At 42.6% G+C, this 18,356-nt stretch overlaps 1 protein-coding gene across 1 annotated transcript in view; it reads left to right on the top strand.

The window, feature by feature from the left end:
• The first annotated feature begins 4,016 nt into the window (after positions 1–4,016).
• Positions 4,017–18,356, top strand: part of PLXDC2 (plexin domain containing 2) — a 285,578-nt gene continuing 271,238 nt past the window's right edge. The window contains exon 1 of the mRNA XM_075492688.1: positions 4,017–4,721. Within this exon, the coding sequence (XP_075348803.1) occupies positions 4,613–4,721 (109 nt within the window). The 5' untranslated portion in view covers positions 4,017–4,612. The remainder of the gene's footprint in view (positions 4,722–18,356) is intronic.

Raw genomic sequence — 18,356 nt, 5'->3', positions numbered from 1 at the left:
GAGGCTCTGCCAGATGGGGGAACAGGGGAAGAAACAAAGGCTCATTTAAGAGTGCAGTGACACTTCTCTAGAAAGTTACTGTATTTCCCTATTTAACAAGGAAGCTACCTCTCTACTTCATACTTCACACTTCACATCTGAGTTTTGCATGGCCCTTTAGTGATTCAACTAAAATGCTATGCTCCTTCTTTGAACTGGCAGAGTCAAAGGCAGCTGCCAGCTGGGCAGTACTCTAAATTCACAGCTCTAACACCTCGCTTTGACAATACTAAACCTAATGCCTCAGCCAAATTCCCAATAGCAATATTATTCACTTTCTTGAGCCCTAATCAGCTATCAGCAGAGCTCCAAAGGGAGGGAGGTGAACCTCAGTGGCAAACTCACTCCAGGGCATTAAAGCCTATGTGCAGCTTCCATCTGTGATTGATACTCATAACATCAAGCTGCGGACTACTTGCCCCATAAGGATCACAAACTCAATTTTGTCCCTGTGGGGGCTAATCCCGGCAGATCAAGTATTATTTATGGCTCTAAAATTATCTAGATTTTTTCTCTCTGCAGCTGGGAAAGTAGGTAATTTTTAGACATTGCTCAGTTATAGAAGAAAATATTGCTGGTTGTAGTCTATTTATTAATATGCAGGCATAATCCTCTGCAGAACAACAGCAAGTGCAAGTTCACTAAACAGGAAAACTGACTTTGGTTTGTTCTTGGAAGAGAATACAGAGGTATTGTCTCCACTCTCACAGATGCTGCAATTACCTATCAGTTTCTTTTCCCAAATGAAGCAGAGATTCTCAAATTCAAAAGCAGATATCCTTCCAGGCTAGCACTGAATGCTTACAGGAGTGCAGTTGAGGGGTGCCTCACCTGTACCTATCAGAGCAGAATAGTTAACAGCATCTTAAAAAAGACAGAGAAAAGAAATGTTAAAAACTCTGCTTTTCATAAGCAGATGCAATAAGACCAGAAGACATGTAGGTTGAAAAGACACTGTGAATATGAAAAGGAAAAAGAAAAAAAAAAAAAAAAGCCAATTCTTAAATGAGTGTGTGAATGAGAGTGAGCACTTGCAAGCAGTATTACAGTGGAATACAATGAACAGGGAGAATCTTCTTACCCTTCTTTCCTGAATGATTGATGTTATAATCAGCGATGCTGGAGCTACACAAGAAGAGAAAAATATAGGGCCATATTCTTGACTTGTGAAAATTAAAGCATTCACATTGATTTCTATGGAACCACTGCCGTTTATGCCACTGCAAGATATATCCCTAAGAGAGGTGAGATAATGTGCAAGGATGGCGAAGATAAAAGCACATAAGAAAAATGAAAACTTATCACAGGCACTGTGTTCCAAGTTAACACAGCTCATAACCTCAGGAAGCCTTCAAGAAGTTGTTCTTTCAGTTTTACTTGTGCTTTATAAATAACAATGAACGCATATACTTCTGTGTTATGAATGCCTCCCTAGCAATGACATGTTGTCATTAATCATTATAGGACTCATTATTAGCTTTCATCTGAGGTTTTTTTTCAGTGCAATAAAATGTTTTGCCTGGGCTTTTACGAACAATTGTACCAAGATATAGCTATGTCGTGATTATCTTCTTTAATACAAGAGGGACAATGCATTCAGCCTTCCTTGGTTTGATTTTTACTGTGGAGCATAAGAAGTACTGAATGCAGTGACTGTATGCTAACCTCCCACCGTGCACACTGCAAAACTGTCACACGACTGCATAGAGCATTGCAAATTAGGACTGTGGGACCTAGTATGTTGCGGGTACTTTTATCTGCAACTGCATGCTTCAGCTGACTATTGCTAATCCTTTCCTTTCTTCAGCATACAAAGTTTTTGTAGTCCATCTGTGAAGAATATAAATCTGAAACTATAAACCTCTGTAAGACTGAGAAGCAGACAGCAAATGAAAGAAAATTTGAGTTGCCTCATTTAGGCTTTTCTATACTATACATAGGGGGCTTGGAGGATTTATTATTATTTATTTTAGCAACATGTAAACTTTTTTTCTCAAATCATTCAAGTCTTTCATATTTTAAGATTTACTATAACTTTGTAATATGCTAATTTATAATTTAAAAAGTACAAAAGCAGATGAAAACAGATTTTGAAAGTTCTCCAGATCTTACTGTTCTTATCGTCGTCTAATACTGCTGACAAAGAGCTGCAAGAGAAGCAGTCCTTCTTTAAGACTACCTCCTTACCCCTTCCAGTAAAGGCCAAAAGCTCAATAGGCCCCTCAGCAACTCCAGCAAAACTTGGGGAAAATTGGGTTATCTGACCAAGTGTCAAGGAAAAAACTGGTATTCAAACAGCATGAAGAAACCTCCCTCTTCCATTTTGTTTAAGAAACAGTGAAAGCTTTCATAATAACTTGACCAAATCTGCACAAAAGTCTGTGGCATAATCCAGACCACCTGGTATACAGGTGATTCCCACAGATTTCAGCGAGGCCAGGATTTCACTCCTGCTGTTACTTAGCATAAGATCTTCAGTGTTATCTTCTCTTAAGAAAGAATTTCTGCAGTTCTTTTTTAGCAATACTTGGACTGGCTGAAAAGGATCTTTATATTTTTCCAAGGGGATTGAAAAAAGGTTGAACTAGAAGGGCTCACTGTAAACTCAAATGGATAAACCTTACTGGTATTACCCTCCAGCATCCTATTTGAATATATGCTGAAAAGATTTTGCAAATTTCTGCTTATACTTCAAATATACTTCTTAAAACCACAAGTGTTCTGCTTTGATTTGCACATAAGCACATCAAAGATTAAAGAGCAAGATAATTACAATGGAGCTGATGAATTCTTAATCTCAGAAACAGTGGTAAATTAAGGGAAAACATGGTCTCGCTACTGGTTGTTCTTTTGTGATTAAGTATTAGTTATCATCTGCTATGTTTGACATTCTGTAGCCCTATTTATTTGATTAATTTAATTGTCGTCCTAATTAATTTAATTATTTTGTAGCAAAGGTTGAGAGGCTAGTGCATTCATGGTTCTCTACATGGAGCTCAACTGATTACCAGCGCCACAGTTTGCTGGACTGGTAAAGAGCCGCCGCCCGGTCCCCGGTGCCCCTTTCGCTTGTCTGGGCTTGACTGATGTGCCCTCGGCTAGTTTCTGTCTCCGCGCCGCTGTTCACAGATTAACGCAGGGGATGGGATTATTCACGGTGTGTTAAATTAAGCATGTACATACATTTTTTGCAGGAGAGAGCCTCCAGTCCTTGCACTTTTGAAATGATGAGTGTACATAAGCAACTCTTCGACTTGCGAAGAGAAAAAAAAAAAGAAGGGAGACTGGTTTCCCCAGAGCACAGGGAAAATTTGAGGGGAGGGCAGAGAAGAGGGATTTGAGGGTTGCTTTAGCTTGTCACTCCGCGAAACGGACGCATCTTTACAAAGCAACTTTTGAATAACCGGGCGACCGCGGGCTGGGCTCTCCCCGTCCCCCGGAGCTACCCGTGCCGCCCGCCATCCCCCCCTCCCCCTCCACACACACACCGTGCCGCTCCGCGGCCGCGCAGGGGGCGAGCATCGGCCCCAGCCTCCCGCCGTGCACTGTAGCTTCCCGGCGCTCCGGCGCGGCCAGCCGCTCCGCGCTGTCGCCGGGTGCCCGGGGAGGCTGCGCCTCCCGGGACCTCCATGCGGCTCACCGCCGCGGCCGAGCGGCAGCCCGCGGAGCGGAGCGCGGCTGCGGGAGCGCTCCACCGCCGTCAGCGGCGGGAGAGACGGTGCAGCCCCGGCGCCTGCGTCCCACCGCGCTCCTGCGGAGGGGGCGGGGGGCAGAGCGAGAGGGGCGGCCGGCACCCGGCCCCAGGCGAGTCCCCCGCCCGCCCTTGCGCAGCAGGCGGCGGCGACAGCGCGGGCGCGCACGGCGGCGGGGGGCGCGCTGTGGGCCGGGGGAGCACCCGCCTCCCGCGGCTGCCCTCGGCCCCGCACTAGCACCGCCGGCCGCGGAAACCGCCCCGAAAGAGAAGGAGAACTTGCGCGTCTCCGCCTGCCTCCCCATCGCTCGCACACCCTCTCCCGCGGCGCATCCGCCCGCCCTCCGGGTCCTGCTGCCCCCGGAGCTCGGGGCTGGCCCGCCGGCTCCGGCTGGAAGATTTCCCCGCTCGTTTCCCTTGGGGGAGTTTTGTCAGTAGCGGTGTGCCGAGGGGAGGCTCCGTCCCTAAGGCACCCTGCCTCACCCTGCGGGGGAAGGGAGCTGGGTGGGGGCAAGCCAGGAAGGGAGGATCTCAGTGGCTCTCCTAAAATCTATCAGCAGGCGGCGAAGAGGGAAGAGTTTGGCACTTCGCAGGCGAGGCTGGGCTTGTTTCCCCCAGCGGTGATGCCGCTGGACTGAGAGCGGCGCGGCCGTGCAAGTTGGGGGGACAGACCCCCCCTTCGCCGCCCCCCAGACCCGGTCCAGCGTCTTCAGCCCCGGTGGCTCGACCCTGCCGCCCCGCTAAATGAGAGCTGGTCCGAGGACAGGGCGACTCGGCGCCTGCTAGGGCTGCTCTCCGCCGCCCCCGCCGGACTTTCCCACCCCCGACGAGGAGCGGCGCGCACCCCGCACCCCGGAGAGTTGTCTCGGCAGGCTCCGTGCTATGGCGAGGCTGCGGAGAAGCAAACTAGCCGCTGGATTTCTATTACTTTTCCAGTGCCTGAGCGGGCGCTGCCAGCTCGCCGGCGGGGAGACGCCGAGGCAGAGCCGCGGTAAGCGAGGCCGGTACCTGCCGGGCGGGGCCGGCCCGAGCAGCGCCGCGGAGCCCGGGGCAGCGCGGCCGGGCCGGGGAGGATCGGGGTCAGGGGGCCGCGCCGCCTTCCCGCAGCACCAGCGCGGTGTGGGCTCCGCCGGCAGCTCCGCGGGCCGCGCACCCGGAGAGGGCAAACGCCGTTTGGGGGTTGGCTCCCCTGCTCCCCAGGGAGGCCCGGGGTGGCCGCGGTCCCGGCTTTCCACACCTCCCTCCCCCGGCTTCTCCGGAAAGAGCTCTCCGCTACTTCATTTATTTAATGAGAATTCGGGACTTTCCTCCTCTAATAAAGCTGCCTCACGATCACCGGGAGCCGGTGCTGTTCCCCTCCCCAGCCCCTTCGCGGAGTCCCCGGAGCCTCTTTCCCAGCCATGTACGAGACGCTCCCGAAGGCAAAGGGCTCCCACTCAAGGGCCGGGAAGGGAGAGACGGAGACACCGGCTCCCCCGGGAGCCCCAGGCAGCGGGGAGCGGCGGGCCGGGGCGCCCCGGCAACCTCCCCCGGCCCGCCCGCCGTGGGGCCCCGCTGCTCTCCCGGCAGCAAGCCGTGGAAGGGGAGGCAAAGTTTCCCTGCAGATCCTGCCTGGGAGAGCTAGCGGGCACTCTCCGCCCCCGCGGAAGTCAGTAGCTTGCAGCCTTCCCTGGAAACCAGGCGTTGAGAGAAGGAGCAAGATAATGGAAGAAGCCCCACAGGGCTGTGGGACCTGTCCGTTAGGAGCGAGGGGCTCGCTCTGCTGACTAAGTTTGCTTGTGGTAGTATGAGGGTCCTCTTGTCAGTCCTTCTCGGAGACACCTGTTAATGCCTGACACACAGCACCTGTAGTGCTTTCTCTCGGGCCACTGTTTCCCACAGCGTGGGGTTCCCTTTTGATCACTAAAGCCTTCTGTATCCCACATTCCTGTGCTGTGGAGGGGAAAGCTGCTAAAGGAAAGCTTGGTGTGGTGTGTTTGCGGATAGATATTTAAAGACCAAGTGAGGAAAGTCGTGGGTTTTGTGTGTCAGGGGACCTTGCTGCAGCAGCTTCTAGCTTATAGACATTTTCAAAAGCTGTGCCTTTATATTCGAAATACCAGCCGGATTATTATCAGATGAAACATGTCCACCAGCCTCCCTGATGCAACAGAATTGCCCCTTCTGCCTTTTCTAAAAGGTTTGATACAAATGTGAAGAGTTTTGTGGTCACAGAGTAACTGACCCGAACAAGTGAGACTGGGGAGTTATTTGAAATGTCCGGTGAGATAATGTGCCAGACAGAGCGGGGATTTTCCCAGGCAGGGGCCTACCACTGGGTTTGGGAATTGCTAAATGACAAGGTAGCTCAGCAGGTTGCTGGGGCTCACATGTCACTTGGGGCCAAAGGGAAAAAACAGGAGGAGACTTTTCATGTACTGCTGCAAAATTCGTGCTGCTGCTCTCAGGGCTTTAGGCAACAAATGTTGGTATTTGTTAATGTTGGTTATAAGGAAAAATAATGTGTGGTGGTGAGATTAGAAAAAGAAAATGACTATATTGTGTGGCAGTGGACTGAGCTCACGGTGTCTATTAATCTTCCAGCCATTGTATCTGAAAAGAAAATGTCAGTGCTGACTAAATGAAATATAATTTATCAGTGGGCAAATAATCACTGTGCATCACTGATTTAGGCTATTAAGTTGTAATAGTCATCAATGTCTGCACCAGGAGGTGCTAAATAGAAGATATAACACCAGCTTGCTTATCCGTAAATCATTTATTCACGTCTTGTGTCTTCCTGAATGTGATATGAAGTATCAAGGAGTTTATAATCAGGCAGATATTATTTTGATATTTAATACATTCTGAAGAAAATATACCAAGCGATTGTGTTCAACTAGTAAGATGGACAATCTGATGTCAGTTTTGACAGCTAGGTGTTTATAACCTTGGCATCTTTTCCTCCCCCTTGGTTAAAAAGACTGTATTATGACAGCAATAATTAAATGTCATTAACATAATCAGAGTTGTATTTAACATGTTTTCATCATTCCTTTTTTTTTTGTTTTTAATACTGCTCTTTGGAAAAAATGCAGTGAGGGTCTGTGTCTAATCAGTAAGAAGAGGATAATTATTATGTAAAGCCAGGGAAATTCAACTTCAGTCTCTGTGAGTCAAAATAAAAAGTGCCGTTTCAAAGTTTTACTCTATTTAGTATCTACTGCATGCCTCAGATAGCTCAGATAAAACCTCTGAAGAATTAAAGTAAAAAATAAGTCTCTGAAGTAGCTGCAGATTCTTAAAGGGAGGCTGTTTTGACATATTCTTTGAATACTCAGTAGCAAAACACCTTACTGAAAGTGAATGAAATAACAGTAGCAAGAAATGCAAAGGTTTAGTGTGCCTTGGCAGAGCTGGAGCCAGGAGAGGGTTTCTGAGGACGCTACCAAAGGGATATGCCATGATTCCAACAGAGATGGGAAAAAAATGCACAGGCATTTTTTGCCAGCTCCTCAGAATTACCGTGCTGGGTAAAACCGCGTCAGATCACTTCAAGTCAAATCATTTTCTAGGCATGCCGGAACTTGTCTGGCTGCCTCTGTGTGTTTTTAAAATCCGGATTTTTGTGACCAAGGTGTGAGCCTGCGAGGCTGGGCTGGCAGGAGCGGGGCTGGCCCCACTAGAGGGCACAGCGGCGGCCGCGCAGGAGGCGGCTCTTCCCCCGCAGCGCTCCCTCCATCCTCCCCCGCCTGGTCGGAGCTTCATTTTTGCTGACAAAAACGCTATAAATCTAGGCTGAAGCTTCTTAAACATAAGGGTTGTGTGCGTGTGTGTTTTGCAGTAACCAAACTGAATATGACACGAATTTAGTGAACTGAAGCAAATGGTCTTTTGAAAGCCCGCACAACAATTAAGGCTCCCAGTTGTGTAAGTGGGGGCTCGCCGCTTGTTGAAGTGTTGCCCACAAGAAGCCTTGAAAATGTTACATTCTTTTGCAAACACCACCAGTCAGAATTAGGAGGCTGTTATTGTAATTTTTCTTCTGTCAAAGCATATTCCAGGATCCTGGTATAATTTATATTCACTGGACTGCAGCTGCCTCCAGACATCAGCATTCAGAGAGGGTTAGAATTATTTTTATGAGATAAACTATTATTAAGCAGTGTTTATCTAGCATTTATCTACTGCTGAAATAGTCACATTTTCTGTATTGCCTGAGCTTTACTGTTAAAAAAAAAAAAACCACCAACTGAAACCAAACTTTCATCATTACACATTCGAACCTTCAGCTTTTATCTTAGAAGTATCAAAAGAAATGCAATATTAGACAACATGTGTGTCAGATATTTTTTTTCTCTCTGCATTCAAAATTACCTTTTTTTTCTGTACATGATATGTAAATGGGGACAATTGCGTTAGAGGATCCCAGTGACATTTAAGAGTAAATCTGATCATGTATTTTACTAAGAATTCCCTCTAAAGAAGTAATCTTTTTTAACTTTCATCCTGGTTCTTACTTTTACTTTTTGTGCTTTTTGTCATTGTCATTTCCTCTGAAAGAGTGGTTTGAGATATTGTTAGTAAATAGTGGGTAAATTAAGACTATGATAAGATTGACTTAGGTATTAAATTCAGGTTCACAGAAACTCATTTCCACAAATTTAAAGTAAGATCAATATTCATAGTTCCTTGACAGTTTAAAAATCCCTTGGGGAAAGCAATGTTTTTGTTTGGCTGTAAATATTCCTCTTCAGAGTTTACATCCTCACACAGGCACTTAAAACTCAGCAAATACTTGACTCAGATGCTAGGTTTTGTCTGACACTTATCTTGGAGTTGATGAGAAATAACAGGGAAACCAGGTCTCTACACTGTAAACAAACGTAGAAAATGAAGAAAAGGTCTTTGTAGTTTGAAAAGTTCTTTTGTTTTGGGCAACAATTTATTAGCAATGCATACAGGCCATTTAAAGCAAAATGCTGGGTCAACATCGACTGCCTTGCTGAATACCAGATTCCTCTCAAACAATCTGCAGTTCAGGAGGGCTGTTTCCTTAAGGGGAAGAGACTCCTGAGACTGTGAAGGAGGTAGATGAGGGAATTCATAATATCAGGTGATGAGAGAGACCCACTGAGGAAAATAGTCACAGACCTACGGTGAGTTAGCATTTTCATTATGTACTTTTTGGCACATTTTTGGTGGAGCAGTGCTGCAAGTCCCTGCACCTGCACAGACCTCAGGAGATGGAGGTTTGGACCTGAAGCTTGTGTTTCCCGCAGGACTACTGTGCAGCGATGCCCGGAAAGCTGCTTTGCTTTGAATTATGCTAAAGACAACTATCACACAAGAAACATGCTCAGTTGAATCCTACTGCTTTTCTCCACAAAGGAAATAAAAATTTCGTATTAAAAGAAATAAAAATAAAATCATCATTTGACTCTGTTTTTGATAAAAGTCACTGTGGTTTCATTGGGCTGGCAAAGTACTGAGCAGTTCTTCTACTGGTAACCTTGAAAGTACTGGCAAAAAGAAAGCTCTATAGCAGCCCCAGTTGCAAAACTTATTGAGGCCACACTCTCATAGACTGAGAACACAGCTGGGGTAACTGGTGTGAGTGTATTTTGAATTCCCGGTGTGGTTCATGCTTCCTAAGGAAAATGAATACCAAAGCAATTTGAGAAGGCAGTAGTTAAGGTAAGCGTGTGCTGGGGGCTCTCTACAGAGTGAACAAAAGGTAATTTGACAGGAGCATTTCTCATCTAATACAAGGAAATGTTGCACGCTTGCCAGAAGTGTGAAATTATATCCAACTATTAGGTTTGATGAGGGCTGAGCTGAGACTGTTAATGCAGTGCAATTGGCAGATGTCATATTTACTAAACTGGAGAATTGCATAATCACAGCAGGAACTGGAAGAACCCAGGAGATTACTTTCCATGGAGAAGTGTGCAGAGAAGTCATGCTAAGTGCACGTGGGGTTTGTTTTTGTTTGTGGCTTCTGACAAAAGAGCATAAAACATTGCCCTGAGGTAATGTTTGTGAGTGCTGGGTGCTGTGTCTCATCATGGAACACTTCCTCTGCTTCCTCCTCCTTTCTTTTTCCTCATCCAACTAATAAACATAGCTTCAGTTAGCACTCCTTGCTGTCAACATTGAGCAATCAGTTGTGCTAAGTGTCCTTGTAAATTCTGGGTTTGAAAGAGCTTGTGTAACTTTTTCGTCTCCCTCGACCAAAAGGCAGCATGTAGGAGTGTGTTTTCAAGCTGGATTTGGCCCAACCTTTTTCTCTTCTGAAATGGGCAAATCGAGCAGGTTCTTAGGCCAGATCCAGGGTCAGGCTTGATGCTTGAGCTGGATGCACAGTTTCAAAAACAGCAAACATCTTGATGGGATGATACATCAAGAGAAATGTAAGTTTTAATATGAAGATAGATACGAGACAAGACATCACAAGAGTGAGACGTCTGTTCTACTTGACAATGGTAAGATCCCAGCAGGAATATTCCCTTCAGTTTCAAGCACTGCAGTTTAAGAAACATGTGAACTAATTGAGGAGTGTCATATGAAGAAAAAAAGGACATTGCTAGAGAGAATAAAACCAAGAGGTAACATGGTAACAATCTTCAAGTGCGTAAAAGGTTTCCACAGAGAAGAAGGGAATAACTTGTCCTCAGCAAGAAGTAATGACTTAAATTGCAGCAGGACAGACTTCTAAATGTTAAGGCTAGGGGAGTAGATTATCTCCGAGTAGTCTTCATCACTGAAACAGGTTAGATAAACATATGACCGAAATGTCATTCTGTCCAGAAAGGCAGCTGTTCCTGCCTTGGAGCAAATGGCTGGACAATGTGACCTTTCAAGGTCTTGTGCAGCTATCTTGAATCATTCTGTGTGGGTAGCTTTAAGTACACAAGGGTTAGCCTTGAACTCTGCAGCTAGATAAAATACAAGCATGAATTCAAGTCCCTCTCTTAGCTCGAAGCCTCTGTCTCTCATTTGTCAATTATATATGTGGCTTTAATGTGATTTTAATGTACACTTTCTGTGGCTGCAGACAAGGTAAAGACATTTAAAATGCTGCTTTAGTTAGAGTTCTTATGTAATGAAATAAAGCTTTTAAAATCAGATCTTGTTCTTACTTAGTTTAGAACTTTTATCTTTTAATATGAACACTATCTAGGTTCCATTATAAGCAGATAAGATTTTTTTCTTTTTAGATATTCTCATAGTGACTTTTTTGGACTTGAGGCAGGCATCACTTAACTCATGTTGTTTTATTGAGTGAAAAATCCTTGACTTGAATAGGGAGATTTCCACAAATGGAATATATAAACCTTTCCATTTAACCTATCTCTGGTAATGTTTTAAGTATACGTTGTTTCACAGTTGATGCTAGGGGCTCTGGTCCTTTTCTTTACAGATGTAATTGAACCGTGTCAAAGGGCTTCTTACGTTATGGGGATGCAATGTCATTTATAGTTTTTACTGCAGCTTTCCTTAACTGCTGTAGTTAGTAGGGCAGATTCTGTTGGAAGTTTCATCTGCATATAGTAGCAGAATAGGATGCAGTGGTTATCCAGTAATAAGCACTTTGAGTTGTATTTAACTTTTTTCTTTTATTCAAGCATTATCTTTTTTTTTTTTTTTTCCCCCTTTGGTCATAATGTGAATCCTTCAAATATTAAATGGGCAATACTGCATCTGGGCTGAATAATTTTAGCTTTCCTCTTCACAAGTGTTGTTAGTAGGCTGATTGTAAAAGGCAAGCATCATCCATTGTAACCTTAGTGTTTTCTGAAGCATGAAGTGTCAGAGGGGGGAGTTCATCACTATGCAGGTTCTTCTTTTGACGAGTCAGCGGTTGAACTAAAAATCCATTGGAAAACGCTATCTTGGCCTCCACAGAGAATTGGGAGGCAGCATGAGTCTTTATTAATATAGTTACTCCATAGTATTCTCCAGCTGCGTTTCTGCTTTCCTGTGTGGGTGTATGTGACTCTCCTTTTGAATTTGCAAGCCAGACAGTATGTATTTGCAATTCAACCTCAGTCACCCTGAGATATAAACCCGAGGCCCTCTGTTAGGAATCCTTTCATGGCAGGACTGGTTTCAGAGCTCCTAGGCTCTTCTCTCCCGTCCTTCATCTCCTCGTTGCCCTTTTGCCTCCTTCGGAGATTGCTTCCTCCTCACTTGCACTGTTTCAGTAGTTCATGTGGCCATGCTCTAGGTCAGATGGATCAGATCTGCTCTCGTTAGTCAAGTGAGATTTAAAAAGAGAGAGAGAGAGACAGAAAATAAACTTATGAGGAGAATGAATGTAGTATTTTTAAACCTCTGAGCATTATAAACCCTCTTAGAACAACATAAAAACTCTGGAAAAGTAGAATACCTGACTTCTCTTTAATACTACCAGGTGTATATAGGCCTAGTCAACACAAGTTCAAAGAAACAACTAGTTGAAATTGGAAAATTATGTAAAAGTCGACATGCTCTTCTCAAATATTTCAACTGGGAACTGTCAAAACAAGTAATTTCGAGTTTCTTATTTTGATGATTATAAAATGCCTCATTTCAAATTTTTCATTTTGACTTTTAGATTCAAATTTTTATATTAGGATGTATAAGCATAATTGAAAAGCACTTTGTTGTGGAGTTTATGCGTGTCTACATATATTTTTTCATTTAATATCCTACAGCAAACATTGACTATTTACTTTTAATCAGAACAAGATCAAAATTTTGACTTCGGGTGGGAAATTAACTTTCTAGTCATCTCTAATTGAAACTTACCCTTGTTGAGAATTGGCTACATACTGTAAGCCCTATAAGAACAGACCATTTTATCTTGTAGAAACCTTACTTTTATTTCATGACAGGAAAGGGGGGAATGGCTGAAAAAAACGGTTGTCTTGATCATCCAGTTAAGGGGTTTTTTTACTTTATAGCATATTTCTCATTCAGGTTGCTTCTTGGTTAATATGATATTCATGAGGCAACTAAATTAAAAGAGAGCACATTTTCCAGATTGCAGCTGCTGTAAAGATAATAGATTTATGGTTTATTTGCAGTGAAGGCATTTACGGACTAGAAGCTTAGCATTTGGTGTTTTGCAGAAACCTGACCTCAATATCAACACAATTTATGACTGGTTACTATTTAAACATACATATACTGATCTAAGTTGTAGTTTCAAAACAAAGAAAATGGATAAGGTGAATTACCATTATAGATGATCATCAGTTCTGGTTTCCGTTTACTTTTTATTACATCTGTTATTCATTTTCTTTAAAAACAGTTTTTATGAATAAAGTATATGTAATGCAATGCTTTTAGTTTATTATTCAAATTATGCAAGACTTAATAATTGAAATGTATAGTTGTACACTGTGGAAGTACACAGCTTTTCATGTTTGTATTCAACCACAGAAAACCGAAGGGGTCTTTCCCCTATTAAACGTCAAGCTAAGCAAAAACATAATTGCTTCCAGTTTTATTAATGTTAATGTATTTACCCTTTCCAAACCTTCTCATTTCACTTCTAATACTGCAAGCTGCAATACTCCATCTTTCCAGTGCACAAACAAAATAATAATAGTAGTAAGTTGTCCTAACAATTTCTTTCCTAGGATGGCATAGCTAGAAGGGACCAGCTAGGTCATCAAGTCTTTCCTGGGGATGAGAAGCCATTGTGTCATGGACGTCTGTTCCACATGCCCCCATGCACCGCAGGCCATCAGTAATGCTCTTCCCCATAACAGTCTTCAAACACGTGGTAAAATAGCAGCAGCCGCAAGTATAATGTGCCACAGTAGATAACGAGGGCATTGACAACAGTCTAAGTTTCTACAATAGCAAAGCATTTTTAATTTTTATCATGCTTTGTTTGAAAGCTTGTCTTTATCTGTTTTTGCTTAGTCTATTTTTCTGTTTGTTTTTTGACCTAATATACTTGGCTTTTTCAGCCTGTTTTGTTTCGTGCATGATTATATGGACATTTATTGCAGAGATGGTAATACTGATTTTGTTTCAATTCACAGCCATTTTTTAGAAGAGCGTAAATGACCTGCAAAATGGCTCTTCCTATAGCAAACTTGTCATTTTGAATGGAGAGAAGGAACTACCATTATCTTTTGTCAGCCTCTTGAGCTAGCCATGTATACATCCTGAAAAGGGGTCAAGTGATTAAAAGGAGGCAGGTTTATGCTCTACCTCAGCTGAGATGCCTGAGGATTGGCAGTTCTGCCATACCGAGGTCAAGCTTTGTACTTAATTGTGGTTTTGGGGGGTTTTTTGGTGGTTTTTTTTTTTTTCTTTTTTCCTGGATATGAATTTGTGTTATTTCAGCTCCTTGGACTAATTTTAATCCCTTAACGTTGTGTCCTAATGCAAGCTTGAATCTAGCTTGTGTTCCTAACTTAATTTAGGCACTCTTTGAGGTTCAACCCCAGACTTTGATTCCCATCACTCGTCAGCGTGCAGTTTGTGCGTTCTACTTCTCCACTGCTGTTTGCAGGCCACACTTGTCTTACAGCTTTCTCCATTATTCCCATAATCATCATAGCTATGCACTTTATATTCATTAGTATTCTTATTCTTGGAAGACCTTGTAGAAGTAAGGTAATATCCTAATTTTATAAATAGGAAGGTGGTTTTGAAAAAGTGGTTACCTTGCCAAAGTTAAAAATGCGTCATTAGTGTCTCACAGTATATGAGTTGCTTTTTTCTACAGGAGCCCAGTTATCTTTCCAGTTTCCACTTGCTTCACTAAATTCAGGCCTGTAATTTCTCTCTCCATTCTCATCCTTGAATTCCCTAATCTAAGCTTTTAAATCCCAGTCAGATCTTTGATCAAATAACCTGTCTATCTGGAAAAAGATCCAGATTAGAGTTGACTAAGGGCTCTGATCAGTGCAGAGACAAGGCTTAGTTTGGGACTGCAGTAGATTTTGCCATTTCTGATATTCTTCTCCTCACTCAGGCTTGCAACAGGAGAAGGATGTGTCTCTCAGCTGTTTATACAGCATATCCTAAACTGCCACATTTTATAGTCTAATGTAATAAGTTTCTTTCCTAAACACAAGTGTGTCTGAAGGACAGACAGATACTGGGTCAGATTTCTGCTGGTTGGCACTTTGACAATTTGGAAGGACTACATCCCAATCTTTTTGGTTTTGCCATTGAGTTCTTGGAGAGAAGAGAATGATGGTGATTCACAAACTGTAAAATTATTTTTCCTGTAATTAAACTTTGAGAATAATAATCCAGATTCAGTAATTACTAGTCAGAAGAAAAATTTCCAAAGCAATCAGTTTGCAGCACTGCTGACTTGAATTCTTTGACTGTTTAAAAAGTTTATCCTCTTCAGAAAATTAGCATTTTAAGAGGTAGAATACTATTGTTTTACTGCACAAATATGATAGCAGCTTTTACTGCGAGTGTACCTTCATGAACTTTTAAGCAGAAAGATTATTGACAAATGCTGTATAACACATGTATTTATACAGAGTCCACGTACAATGCTGTGCCCCTGATGCTATAAATCATGCTGAAGCTTCCTGTAGAGTAAGTATCTGGCTGAAAACAGAACTGATAGATCTAATACAATCAGTGCTTTTCAGTGTCTGCTGTTTTATCACCAATGGTGGGGTTTTTTGTTTTGCAGAAATAGTGATCAGTTTAAAAAAAAATATTGGATTTTAAAAAGCAGTTATTCTTAGCTTGCAAAGCATATGAGCGTAAACCCTCCCCCCCTTAATTTGAAAAGGAATTTAAATTATCTTTTCCAAATTAATAAAGCCATCAGTGGGAGGAAAAAAACCCCAACCCAAAACAACACAACAAACCACCACCAATAACAAAAACCAAAACCAGGCTTTATGCTTTGGAATATTTGGGCTTGCATCCCTAGGCTCCAGTTATAGAAAACTTTCCGTATTTAGTACTGCCCTTACATTGCTACTGTTAAGTAAACATTTATCCAAGTGGTGTCCTACAGGTGGGTGGACTGAAAAAGGTGTAGATGTTTAAGATTTCTCTCTGACCTTGGAGCTTGGAATTTAGTTGACCCAAAAGTCCCAGGCCATTTGCAACAGTGGCAATAATTGTTGCAGATCCTGAAAAGTTTCTGGAGAGAAGGATCTTTCAGCCTGCAGAAAAGACTGGCTGCCACCTCCCCATATTGTTGTAGTGGATAACAGCAGAGGAGTACAAAGCCTAATGCCTCCTCTAATGCATGCATATTGCGTTCCCTTTTAAGACCTGGGCATTGGCATTTCTTTTTTTTTTTTTTTTTCTTTTGATGATGTGCAAGACACATTTAGGAGATGCTCAAACTAAATATTCGCTTAGATTTTATTATCTGTCTCCAAGGCACTGAAATGTGGCCTGAGCTTGAGAAGCAATAAGCACACACAGCTCACATCAAATTTAAGCGTAAACACTTATTACATGCTGCTTCTTAAATGCAAATTTATGGTTTATTGTTCTACTCTTTACACAAACAAAATTGCTGTTAGCATCAAGGGATGACCCAGAGATGTTAATGAATCACATTTTTTTCCCCAGGCAGGCACAGATAATAATCTGAAGGTGAGGTCTTCAGGGTAGGAAGTTATGTCCAGCTTTATCTGCAGAAGTTTGCTGTAGCTAGTGTAGGCTGTAAAATAAAACAATTCTTTTAGCTTGAGCCTTGACCTTCCTGTGCCTATATTTGAATTTCATTATTTTATCCCTATTCTGCTGTTTTATGGCACAGCTTAGTGGGGGTGCATACCAAGCCAGCATTCCTACTGAAATTTAAAAACTCTGTGGCCAGGGAGATTGTCCAGTGTTTGGTTATGTCTTGTACCGACACAATCATGTTTTAATGATCATCATAAATCCACTGCAGTTTTAACTTCGTCTCTCTAATTATCTGAGAGTCTTTGAGACTGATGCTGGTACAGTTGTAGAGCCAGCCACTTGGCCCTCTTTTTCCAACAATCTATTAGTTGGAGATCTAGGGAAAATTTTTTCAACTTTTAAGTAGAATTCAAATCCATTTTGAGGTTTTCCATAAAGTAGGAGTAGGCAAAGAGAGGAAAGATGTAAATTCGTTATAAAAAGAAAAATAGTTGCTACCCTTGCAAGTCTCAGTTTGGTACAGCACTTAAAAATGCGACTGAAGTGTGTGCTGGGAGAGAAGTGCATATGTAAAGTCTTCGCTAAACTGACTTGTGCTAGAACATGCTGGTAGGTGTTGCTAAAATGTTTATAGGGCCTTTTATAGCTAGAATTTAATTTGGGAAAAAAGAGGTTAAATTCTGCCCTCACATACTTCAACACAGCCACAGTTTACTCCTATAAGAGCAGTTTGGGCCAATTTGAAAAGAGTCTTTAGCCCACAAAGCCTTCCCTCTAATTCTGTACTGTGCTCAACAACCCTTAGTGTATGTGAAATACTGCAGTGTGGGATCTTTGGTCACAGTGCAGCTAGATACCACTTTCCCATGGGCAGTAAGCATGGCTTGCACGCTCCTAGGAAAAGAATGAAAGGGAGTGATTTTTACCTTGGTACTGAAAATGTACTGCATTTCCCAAAGTTGTTCATTATACTCTTTGAAGGTATTTGGGATTTGGAGGTTGGAAGCTTCTGGTTGCCTGTTGCTGAAGTTTATATTTTTATTATCTGCTTATAATTTATGATAATGTAATTTGCTTAATTGGAAGGGTAAAGGAAGGGTATTGGCTTTCAGAGTGCTTGAGGGTCTTGAAATGGGAAAAAGAGGAGCAAGTAGCAGAGTCCATGGGTTGACTGTGAGAGCTGTCAGAACATTTGCTGGGCAGGAATGAAAGGCCTGATTCAGTTCACTCTATATATTTCAGCAACCATATTAATTCTGTGGGACTATTCAGCCTGAAAGTCTAGAGGAAAAAGATCAAAACATCCATGTTGATTAAAAAAAATAGGTTACTTTGAGGACAAATATTCTGCTCCTTTAATTTAAATCTGTAGGGAGCCAGAAAGCAGAGATAGGAAAGAATATATTCAGAAGCTCTGTAGGGAAGCAGTGTCCTTTTAGGGGAAAATACTGCATTTTCTATTCTAATTAAGTTTATTTTTAAGTCTTTAAAAAGAAGTAAAAAAACCCAAGAGATACTTTTTCTGATTCTGTACTCCTGAAAATCACAGAAAGGAGGAACTGTCTGTTGCACGGTTTAAGGAATGTCAGAAACTTCTTAATTATATAGGACAGGTAAACCGGAAAAGGAAGGTTCCCAATCTGTATCTCCTTGCCAGGTGACTCCTCTTATCAATGGCTGCCTTGTAAAAAATATCTGAGGAATGAAAAGACTTTTTGTCTGGGTCTGTGCTGGGCTATGCTTCTAGGCATTCAGGAGCAACGCTTCCTTTTTCATTCCTGAACACCTGTTATAGCAAGGCATCGCAGGATGGGAGGAGGACAGGCCAGGAAGGCAGAGTGGGGCTCCTCTGGTCCATAGCAGTTCTTCAAAGATCCAGTTGTTTATACACTCCTATAAGCATGCTTTTCTGAGGGGTAAAGAGGAAAAAAATGAATAATGATGATAAAGATAAGTACAGGCTGAGTTTTTTTGGCCCGATGGTAATTTTCTGTATATTTACAGCTGTACTGTGGCAATAGTG

This window comes from Mycteria americana, chromosome 2 (assembly GCF_035582795.1).
Source record: "Mycteria americana isolate JAX WOST 10 ecotype Jacksonville Zoo and Gardens chromosome 2, USCA_MyAme_1.0, whole genome shotgun sequence".
Lineage (NCBI taxonomy): Eukaryota > Metazoa > Chordata > Aves > Ciconiiformes > Ciconiidae > Mycteria > Mycteria americana.
The sequence above is the reverse complement of the archived record's forward strand: the minus strand, read 5'-3'. Positions and strand labels throughout refer to the sequence as shown.